Source organism: Aplysia californica, unplaced genomic scaffold (genome assembly GCF_000002075.1).
Source record: "Aplysia californica isolate F4 #8 unplaced genomic scaffold, AplCal3.0 scaffold00093, whole genome shotgun sequence".
NCBI lineage: Eukaryota > Metazoa > Mollusca > Gastropoda > Aplysiida > Aplysiidae > Aplysia > Aplysia californica.
Window position 1 is genome coordinate 1,223,078 of NW_004797363.1, and position 11,604 is coordinate 1,234,681.

General features: G+C 39.9%; 1 protein-coding gene across 1 annotated transcript in view; it reads left to right on the forward strand.

The window, feature by feature from the left end:
- Positions 1 to 11,604, forward strand: part of LOC101858770 (neurobeachin-like protein 1) — a 77,345-nt gene that overhangs the window by 20,880 nt on the left and 44,861 nt on the right. The window contains exons 14-25 of the mRNA XM_013080630.2: positions 165 to 300; positions 713 to 816; positions 2,335 to 2,436; positions 4,997 to 5,136; positions 5,683 to 5,815; positions 6,620 to 6,742; positions 7,463 to 7,597; positions 7,967 to 8,138; positions 8,350 to 8,432; positions 8,656 to 8,745; positions 9,660 to 9,837; positions 10,653 to 10,786. Of these exons, the coding sequence (XP_012936084.1) occupies positions 165 to 300; positions 713 to 816; positions 2,335 to 2,436; positions 4,997 to 5,136; positions 5,683 to 5,815; positions 6,620 to 6,742; positions 7,463 to 7,597; positions 7,967 to 8,138; positions 8,350 to 8,432; positions 8,656 to 8,745; positions 9,660 to 9,837; positions 10,653 to 10,786 (1,530 nt within the window). The remainder of the gene's footprint in view (positions 1 to 164; positions 301 to 712; positions 817 to 2,334; positions 2,437 to 4,996; positions 5,137 to 5,682; positions 5,816 to 6,619; positions 6,743 to 7,462; positions 7,598 to 7,966; positions 8,139 to 8,349; positions 8,433 to 8,655; positions 8,746 to 9,659; positions 9,838 to 10,652; positions 10,787 to 11,604) is intronic.

The window sequence follows — 11,604 nt, forward strand, 5'->3', positions numbered from 1 at the left end:
CACACACACACACACACACACACACACACACACACACACACACGCACACAGACTCACAACACAACACAGCACAACACAACATAACACAACACAACACATTCTCACACCAGCATGCAAATATGTGTGCACTACTGCTTACACTCCTCATCTTTTGTCATCTTCAGGTGTGGCTAAGTGAAGAACTGCGCAAGTTGTGCACATACAGCTACGGCAACCGTATGAGCTCTTGCAGTGCCGGGATGCTGTCCATGGTGCTCACACTGCTGGCCAAACACTCACAGCTACAGTTCAAAACTGTTGGTGGGTTGTGGGCTGGAGAAATGGCTGATTTTTACTCTAAGGCTAGCTTTAAAACTGTGCTCATCCTCCTCCTCCTCCTCCTCCTCCCCCTCCCCCTGAAGTCTAATATCTATTATATACTGGGCCATCTTTCTCTGTAAGACTGCTCTTTTAGGGTTCTTTTTTTGAAATTTTTTTCTATTTTTAAAACTGTATTTTGCTTTTTGAAAGAGTGTCGTATAGTAATTCTTTGTTCCATCTAATTCCTTTGTGTTTTGTTCTCTTTTGTTTCATCTAATTTAGACTAGTGTAGCAATATTATTATTTTTTCTTTTTTGACTTAGGATCAAGTTAGACCTGCCTAGTTTTATGTAGGAGAAATTGGAATTTCCAGTATGTAGTTTCCTTCACCTTTTGCATTTGTCTTGGGCAGGGCATTTAATCTGTCTGTTGGAGAAGCTTGGGAGTCTTTCTGTCAAGTCGTCCGAACTGAAGCAGCTGATTTGCTTAATGAAACCAGAGGAGGATGGGCGTCAGGTTTGTTGATATGTGTGTGTGTGTGTGTGTGTGTGTGTGTGTGTGTGTGTGTGTGTGTGTGTGTGTGTGTGTGTGTTTTGGAACAATGCATTCTCATGTGGCAATGCAGTCTTCGGCATCCTGCATTGTGGAAATCGTGGCCGACACTGGAAGCATGTACTGTTTCAATAAAATATTATGAATCGGTTTGTGGCAAGCAGATGATGAGAGTAGATGTCTTTTTGTTTGGTGTTTCTGTAGACCAAATACATAACATTTGTGTGTCTTTTTTATCTTCAATTGATGTCTTTTAAGGTTTGGATTGATTTCTGTAATTGATGAGTACTCAGGGGGCTCTAGTGGCCTAAAGGTTTGGGTGTTGGCCTCTCATTCAAAGGTCATGAGTTCAAATCCGGGTAGCGACCGGAAAAAAAAATTTCTGCTCTAAAATTGTCTCCTTTCACCTCCTTTCCTGCTCTCTAGCAATGTTTTGTCGTCTGATTTCGTCTCCTCTTCCTGCCTCCACCCCTTCATCTCCTTTGCCCCCTCCTCTGGGCTCCTGACTCTTTCGGCAGCCTTTCTACTGCTCCTCCTTGTCTCCTTCTTACTGCTGACTTTCAGCCACACCCCTGATCTTCTGGTAGGAAAGATCTACACCAAGCCTTCTCAGACAAGAGCGAACAATTTCGGAGGTCCCGTGTGCAAGTTGCGCACCTTGGTGGTCTGAAATCGATAAGAGTAGGCTTCGGCCACTACCCGGGCAAAATTCAAAATTTCCTACAGACTGAAAAAGTTTATTGTGTCCTGCGCGCTCATATGACCTTATGCACTTGCGAGCGCCGTAAAGCAATTCCCAGAAAAAACAAACAGATGAGTGCTCTGTTGAAATTTACTCCTTCTACTTCATTTCAGTGTCACTATTATTCTGACCAGTTCATTTCTTTAGACTTGCTCAAAAACGGGGGGCTTCTTTGCTGCAGTCAGCTTAAATGTGCTACTGATAGAAGTCGCTGTAATAATTTTTATGGTGACTGCCTTCGAAACAACCTATTTTAGTGCCTGGTAAGACAGAGTAGTGAGCAAGGAAGGAAGAGTGAAGAAAAAGATAGAGAAGAGAGAAAAAAGAGATAAGAAAAAGGAAGAAGATGTTGGAAACAAAACAGATGATACACAGTGCAAGTGTGGAAAGAAGTTGTTGTCCTGGCTTGCGGCTTTGGGTTTTAGATTTAAATCAGTTTAGTTACACTTTTTACAGCACTTGCGAAACAATTAGGTTATATAAGTGCTGAAGATTAGAGGTGTTACTAGAGAGAAATAAACACAATAAAAGAGGAAAAGTTATTTCAGTAATGTTGTCTGAATGGTGTTTCCCCCCCCCCCCCCTGTATAATACTACAATATCCAATGCCCTTGTAAACAAAATTTTCTTTCAAATATTAATAATGAGGATTTTTCATATAATACTACCAATATCCAAAGCCCTTGTAAACAAAATTACCTGTCAAATATTAGTAATGAGATTTTTTCTTTTGATTTCAGTTCCCTTACACAACGCGTCTGATGCGAGCCATCTCCACAATGGCACGTCGAGATGGCAGCTGTGGGCCTTTGCACTTTTTTGACATCCAACATCTTTCTGATGTAAGTGGACTAATTATGATGCTCAACTGTTTGCTTTCAGAACTTGTAAACGATATGTTGTTTATTTTCTTGAAAAAATGTTCTTTTTTTTTTTTTACGTTTTATTTTTTTCCAGACTTGTCCCTGATTGATGGGGATGGGGTCCGTTTTTCTTAAATGAAGCCTTCAAAAAGTAATGTTCTAAAAGTTTTGCGCCAATAGTTTATTAACCTGACCTGTGAACAGAAAAAGAGCAACCTGTATTGTAAGCAATAATTTCCATCATGAAAACCCTACTTCTTCTTCTTTTCTTTCTCTTTATTGTTTCTGAGTGTATCTCGTTTTTTCTTTGCACTAAATGACTGTTTCTGTGTCAACGTGCTTCTCTTTACTCAACACGGCGTACAAACAGCGCTCTTTTAGTTGGATCGGCGATGGAGTGACCGGGTCACGGCGGGCCGGTCACCCAGAGGTCACTAACCCGCCCTCCCGCTGCCTGCATTGGTAGCCGCTGAAATGAATTTTTCAACACATGTTTTATCGTCTTACACAAACAAAAAATATCATACGTGAACACAAGTTTGTTCTTTAGAGAAAGCAACTAAACCTCTTTATTGGTACGAAATAGCAATGCCATGGCTGCTCACGTTTTTGAGTTAGATGCTCTTAAAATGTATGTCTATTTATAGTTAGTCAAAACAACAAACACATATTGAATGGCTAATAACTTATAAGCCTAACGATAAATATTTACAAAACTGCCACGTAAGACAGGAAAATGTGTTTAGAAATTGACTCACTCAAAATTTTGTTTCCAGCACGAATATGGAACTTGTCCTGAGCATGATAGCCAAAACGCTTCCCTGCATTCATGACTTTTTGTATCCAATGGAATGTGTATCCTCCTGAATAATGATATACTGACGTATCTTCAATATACAGCACCGATTTCTTTTCACAAAATGAACATGTACAGAATAAAAGTATAAATTTATACAATTTTTCTTTCTAAACATATCCAGCAGCACGAAATGAGGGAGCTATTTGCAGGAGATGCGACACAAAAATAAAACGCATTATGTCTATCTGGTTTGGAATCCTTCGTGCTCTGGCTTCCAGTTTTGAGATCGCTTGGTGGCTGCTTTCTGTGTCCTGTTCTCCTAAAAGCCCGAGAGCAAACATGTGTTGTTGTATGTGTGGAATACAGTGTTGCTATGATATGTGTGGCTTTGGGATAACTTTGCGGGGAAATAGCATCTGAATGCGGTCATGTAAATGTCGATTGCTACGAAGATTTCTGGAAGTGAAAATTGTTTGACTGGTTTGAGATGTGATATTGCAGTGTGAACATGGCTAAATCTTTCAATGAGAATATTGAATATTGCTTCCAGTCCACTTGCTTCCTCAATTTTTGCAGTTTCGCAGGAGTATTCTCTTGTTTCTGTACCAATTGTGTTTGTTAGTTCCTTTCGTACATGGAGATGGAGGGAGGTATGCTTGGAGTGTTTTGCGATGTTTGCTTGAAATTGATCTTTTATTTTCTTTGTATGCAGCCACCCAAGCGGTGCCGACAAAACGGAGAAGGAATTCACATTTATGCTATTGTCAAACGCACACCACATGTTCCTACTAGTGTCAACTGCTTTTTTGCGGCATGAATTGACGTGACGTAACACCATATCTCCTTTTGATAGTTGAAATCGCGGTAAAACACTTGACACAAATGTTAGCGGAATACGACTGTCCATTTTCGTCCCACACATCAATCCCATAAACCAAGAGAATATCTCCTGCCATTGTCTTACATAAATGGGGCTTTCTGTACCTTTTTGTTAGACAGTTAAATTTAAACGCCAACACACCCGACAAAGTTCATTCAGAGACTCTCTATGCCTCTCATATGTGTGACCCATTGCAGTTTAACAAATTTTACTTAGGAACACAATTCACTAACTGATTGCCAGTCACTGCAAAGTGTTGGAAAAACAAAATTCACATCATTAGAAAATATGATTTGGTGGCTATCACACCGCGCAAACAGAAATAAAGACCAACGTTTCATTCTCGAATGATTTGTAATTAATTTGAAGAGATCACATTATAAACGGCGCTTCCGATCACTTAACACTCACAATTTAAAACTGTTATTATTCCCAAACGAATCAATGAAAACTATTGAAACTTTCACAAGATATCAAGAAGACGTAGACGAAGCGAAATTGGTGAAGAAATAGATTCTAGGGGTAGAATGAGCATCATTTTACGGCTTATGAAATTAGGGGAAGAAACGTTTTCTGATATGGACAAGATAGGACAGCGCTGTGCACGAGTTGACCTCGGTCAATCCCCCACTTGACGTGTGAAATTGCAGATCACCTGCCGCTGATTTATGGCCTACTGCGGGGGGCCCGGACTAACTAAAAGATCGCTGAGACGGAATTTCGGACGCCGTGTCAAGAGAACAAAAAACACACAAAAAACCCTAAACCCCTACAAAGATCAACAGATCCAAGTGCAACCAGTGTGTTTGTAGATAGCACTGACGTAGTATATTGTCTTACTGTTTGGTGTGTCTCTGTAGTGCATCAGCCTACCAGGCGTGCGTCGATGGCCCGGGCCGGCCTTCTCTTTCTTTTCCTGGGTCTGCCTAGATATGAGCATCTGTCTGGACAGTTATGAAGATGTTGCGGTTAACGGTGTCTTCAGGAGGATGCTTTACAGGTAAGGAGTGTAGAGAGAAACAGTGGGTGGTTGGCGGGTGCTCTTGTGTGGTTTGCTCTTTCTTTTCTGTTAAGCATTTTTCGTCCTTATCTCACCTCGTTTATTTGAATGGTTCTCTCTTGTAACACCTCTTATCTTCATCATTAATATGACGTATTTGTGATGCAAGTGCTGTAAAACTTGCTCAAATACTAGAAAGAGAAAAAGAATAGTATGTTTAGTCCTTTTTTCTACTTTGTTGGTCAGACACCTGCAAAACAAAAGCAGTTAAATTTTAGGTCTGTTGTGAGAGACTGAGGAGGATCAAATGCCTTTTTTCAAAATAAAAACCAAACAAACCCTCTTTACGTTAAAAGTGGAAATAGGTACATAAAGTTGTGTGTCTTAATTTGATCCTTTATTAGTGAGTAGCTGAGAAAATAACCACAGTCCATTATTTCTATTTTGTTCATATCAAAAGTTATACTTAAAGAAGAGGACAGTAAATATAAGCCAAAAGCTGTTACTTTTATTCATGATTTTTATATCAAAACTTTTCCCCCTCAGCTTCAGCAGTAGTGGTGGGAACGGCTTCGAGGCTTTCTTTACTCCCGCCTTCAATCTGACAGTGGCCACATTCAGCAAGAAAGACTTCAGCACTGTCACTGTCACTGACTTAGCCTTGGCAGATGGACTCTGGGTAAGTGGGGGCTGACGACTCGTGACCTCAGAATGACAAAATTCTAACATTTTTTTTATCATTTTGAGTTTCTAAGACCGTGAGGTCAGAAATCAAATGCTTTATCAAAATTGTAAGATTATTCTGAGTTGTTATCAAGATATTTTAAGAACTTCGATCGAAAAAGCTTGAAATATTGTGAAACTCAAAATTTTTGTTGGTGAAATTTCTTTAAACTAGGTGCCGAGCAGATTTTGTATTTCTGAGGTAGCAAGTTGTTATGAAAGAAGTTAGACCCTTGAACAGCTCTGCTGAGAGAGGACACAGTAGTTTATTTTAATTGACAGCAATTGTTTTTTACCCCCTTTGGACACAATTTAGGACCCAGGCTGCTTTAACTCTGACAGTATTCAAATAGAAAGATGGAAATAACTGATGATAATATTGCCGACCATGTGGGAATGAATTTTGAATATTTTATTGAAACAGTACATGCTTCCAGTGTCGGCCACGTATTCCAAAATTGCAGGATGCTGAACACTGCATTGCCACATGAGAATGGAATTTAAATCATTTTAGGATGTAAGCTTTTGACCCTGACTCTCGAGGTCAACCTGGGCTGAGAGGAATACAATATCCCAGCTGAAAGGCTTAGTCAATAAAAATTTTCTTGCCACTCAGGACTCGAACTTAGGTCTCCTGTGTCTGACAGGGAGGCACCTAACTGCTACGCCACAGGCACTGGTGCTCGTTCCCTATCATTGTGCCATGACACTGTGAACCAAGTAAGTGGCAGATTCCCTATAATTGTCTCATCTCTTTCAGCACTCGGTGTGTGTGGTCCACGTCCCTGGCCGCCGGTTTGTCAACAGTCCCGGCCACGTCAGCGTCTATATTGACGGCAAACAAAAGATGAACACTGCTCTCAAGTTCCCAACTGTTACAGAGGTGGGTGTTGCATCAGCTGACCTTTGTCACAGTCAGATACCTAATCGCCACTGATTTGATTGGTTGAATAAAAAAATGATTCTTTTTTTTTATTGAATTCAGTGGGCCAGAAAGCAGTGCTGAATGAATGCTGTGTAAGATAATTTACTGGAAAGGCAACAAGAACAAAATTATAGTGTGCACAATACATTGTTCTCTGAATTCAATAAAATGAACAACCAATGCACGTTGGCTCAATATACCTAATTTTGTTTATTTTTTACCTGGAAGGGACTTTTTGTGCACTCTATAATTTTCTTTTGTCTCTCTGGTGCTATTGATGTTGGGTGTTTAGCCAGGCCATTCCTTTGAGGAAGTGAATAAAAAGAAAAGAGGAGAAATTCCCTCTGGGTTGTTCTTTTTCATTTCTTGCCTTTATTTCAAATCTTTCAAGGTCTCACTGTCATATTTATTTTGGAGAACTTGCTAGCAGTCAGATGAAATGGCTGCAAAATGTTGTGAATGTTTCTGTTGTGTGGAGGATGGGCTTGTTCTACTTGTCCGCATGTCGATGAATTATGGCATCCGTCTCCTACATACATGCATAAACTATGCCAATGTCTTCGTAATTTGTGTACTTTCCTGGGTTAAAAGTTATAAAATATAATTTCTGAATTTTAAAAACTCTAGTATTTGCTTTACTCAAAATGACATTGATTAATCTATTATTCCTCCCAACAGCCTTTCAGTCAGTGCAGAGTTGGTTCACCAGGTGCCAGGCTAATTACTGAGGCTCAGAACGAACTTTTTGTCAACTCGAATGTGGAAATAAAGAAGAGATCAACCTTCAAGTCTCTGTTCAGTTTTGCAGTCGGGGTAAGAACTGTTTTACCTTTGTGCATACTTTGAAGCTATTCATATTGATACTTCAGTTTTTACCTATCGTATCATCTTATCATTTCGCCATGCCTGATCCCGAAGGTGCGCCACTTGAGGGCGGAGTAAGCCATTGTCTTAAGACAAAGTGTCTTTGAGGTACATTTGAAATTCTAATTTTGTATAATGGCTTTTCTTGAGCTAAATCTTCCATAGGGTTTTTAAAGGCATCTCATCATGTATTCATACTCTGACCTTGATAATCCGTGTTAGACTCGCTGTCTCACTGTTCACTTTTTCACTTCCTGTATTTGCTGATTTCTTTTGATCAAGCAATATTACTTTACTTAATGTAATTTTTTTCTTCAGGGTGCTCGAGGCAGTGAAAACAACTACCACACCCCAGGCGTGCATACCCTGATTTCAGGCACACAAGACGACACTTGGGGACCTCTGATCTGTCTGCATGGACAACTGGAGTCGGTGTGTGTGTTCCAAGACATTCTTCAGCCCGATCAAGTCAAGACTCTCTCTGATATTGGTAAATGACTGTACACTTTGTATGCGTTCTTTTTGGTGTTGCTGGCTTTTCCATGTTGTTTAAATCTTACGGCACTGGGCTATTTTTAGCCCTCTCTCCCTCTGGCCCATGTAATACTGGAGTCCTTGACTCCCTCAGACCCAACCAATACTGAATGTTGTCTGTAATTTTGTATCATGGGCTAATATGTTTCTAATGCTGCAATCTGCAGGTCCCAACTCATTGTTTCACTTCAGTGATGATGCGATTATTGCTGACCTCAACTCAAAGCTGATTGCAAGATATAGTGGCAAGGTAAGATAGTGACATCTGCTTTGTTTTTACATGATTGGTAAGAGTAAATATAAACAAAATAACAATATTATATAGAAGTGCAGTTATTCAAAACACATAGAAAATAGTTTTTCTAAAGCTATTCAAAACTCAAAGAAAGTTGTTTTTCTTAAAAGAAAATTTCTAGCTAAAACTTTTGTGTAACTGTCTTCAAATAGAGGCAAAACTTCTGACCTTTTTCCAGGCGTGCAAAGGTCATGTGTGTGCAGATCTCTCTCCCTGTCAGAACCATGGGATGTTCTCTGGTAACAGCTGCTACAACTGGGACATTAAGGTAGGCGTAGTCTGATGATTGCTGCTCTAGGAAAGCTCTTGTTGTGGATCATCATCATCATCTTCATCATCATCATCATCATCATTGCCTTTCTCACCTTGATTCAAAATATGGGCCACAAACAAACATTTTCCACTTATCCCTACTCTGGGCTAGTCTCTTGATATTATTTCATGTCTTCCTACTTTTGTTTATTGTGGATTCCTATCTGAAATATTATAGACTTACATCCTCATGTTCACTGTTGTGTTGTGATGTATGCGATGCCACAAGTGAGCTGTCGTCACAGGTTCCCAAAATCATTGATATTATGACTTTTGCAAACGTCTACTGCTTTTGAGGCTTCTATGATCGTTTTAGAGCATTATCCTGTTGAGATGAAAAATGAAGAATCATTTTTTTTTTGGGGGGGGGGGAGGGGGGGGGGAATGATGGAATTAAGGGTACCTACTTTGCTTTCAAAAAGATGACCATTTGCGAGCTTACCTTGATATTGACTTCTGCAGCTCGGAAGGAGCTTTTTGTGTCACCATACGTATATGCGCAGGCTTTTTTCCGTAACATTAAAAGTAAAAAATTCAGGAATATCTCTGTAATGTGATACAGATGAGTCAGAGATTTGAGCTCTTGAATCCACCTTTTTTTGCTTATGTAATGTCAGCAAGGGAAAATCTACATTTCTACATTTAAAAAAACTCTTTCACCCTTTCACTGCCAGAGCTGCTTTATAATTACCAAAGAGCTAAAAAAAAAACCATTCTCCACTCAGGCATTGAGAGGGTTAATAGACTAGATTTTTAACCTTCCCAGAGCATTATTGACAGGTCTTTTCATCATAGATGTGTACTGTATCAGTGGAGAAGTACAATTTAGTTTTTGAAATAGCTTACATTCTCCCGTCTCCTTGTGTTCAGGATGTGATCAATTGCCTGGGTGGCATTCAAGTACTGTTCCCTCTTTTGGAGAACTTGGACCAGTCCATACCTATCCTGCCAGGTGATGATGAGGAGAGTCCGGGTTCTCCTTTGAGAGAGGAGGCCGAAGAGCTGGACTTGGAGGACTGGGTTATTACCAACAACAGAACTTCTTCTGGTATTTAGTTTTCTTCTTAGCTGAATATTCCTTGCTGACATGATTTTGGGGCCTATTACATGTTTTAAATTTACCGTACTGCCGTCGTTCAATGTTTCATTCATGTCTTATCCGTTCACTTTGTGCTGGCATCTCTGTCCAGCATTTTGGTTCTATATTGAGGATATTTACAGGCACGACTATCTACATCAGTTTTTGTGGTAATCTGGGATATTTCCAGGGCAGGAGAAACAGTAAGGTTCATTGTTAGTTTACATGTTACTAATTTATTACCATTTTAATAATAACAGAAAATAGTTAATAGCATTACTATAGCATAAATTTCGAGCTGGAAAAGCTCTCTGCACTTTACGATCAATATTATTACTAGAGTTAAAAGGCCAAAATACTGACAAAATCTTTCACTGTCTATGGCTGGGTGCCCATTCACGTGAGAATGAAGTGAGGAAATTTTGTGTTAAGTGCCTTTACCAAAGACAAACCGTCCGGCCGAGCTGAGACTCGAACACCCAAACCCACAACTTCTATATAATGAGTCTAGTAATCTAACCACACGGTCACTACCTTGTGACCTGTTGTCTCTGCTACATGCATATTTGCTCTGTCAGCAAGTTCACTGAAGCTTCTTCTAACCCTTGTGAAATAATGCTCATTAAAGATTTTTTTTTCCAGATCGTCCTCCTCCTCCCTTAATTATTATTATTATTATTATTATTATTATTAATATTATTATCATTTTTATTATAATTACTATTATCATCGTTATAATAATTGTTTTTATTAATGCAATGTTTCCCTCCATGCTTTCTCTACAGAGCTGCGTTTGGAGTACAACCAGCTGGCTGCTTTCATCACCATGCTGCGTTACATGCTCAAAGAGAAGACTGTGAACAGAGACATCTTTGTGCGCACCCACTGTGCGGCCACCCTGGGCATACTCATGCAGAAGGTAATATAGCCGAACTTGCTCTAATTGCCAGCTTATCGTTGTTGCCGTCGTGTACAAACCCCCTAAGCGCTTCAGACAAAATTTCACTGGAGAAGCAAAAAACTGATTATTTCCTCTATTTCTTAAAACTTTAGAAAACTGTTCAACTTTTGCATTTTAAATTTGATTCTTCACCTTCTCACTTATTGTTTAGTTTTTAGTTTAGTATGGGGTTTTACGGTGCTCGCAACTGCCAAGGTCATATGAGCGCGCTCACATAGAAAAATGAATAATTGCAAAGAAAAAGGACTTGCGAGGTTTCTGCTCGAGTTTGTCGTCGTGCACAGACCCAGTTTGCGCCAAGCATGTCGCATACGAGGTCCGTGCACGACAGGTCTGAATTGGTTGTTATCAGCTGATGTCGCTTTGGTGGTCTTGTCCGTGAGTGAATCTTTGATGACAGCTTGTGTGTGTGTGTGTGTGTGTGTGTGTGTGTGTGTTGTATGTATGTGGGTTTCTCTCTTTCTCTCTTTCTCTCTCTATCTCTATCTGTTTGACAAACACACACACACACACACACACACACACACACACACACACACACACACACACACACACACACACACACACACAAACCCGATGGCTGGAGCTGGAACGCGTTACGTTTACATCAAAACAGATGACTCAAAACGGAATTCCTAACAGTATTTTCCTCCTGCTCTTTAAGTCTCTTTTCTTCTCTTCCTCCCTTTCTTTGTCTTTCATTCTTCTCTCTTGTTCACATCATTCTCTTTCTCCTCTCATATATTTCCTACATATGCTCGCTCGCGAACACACAC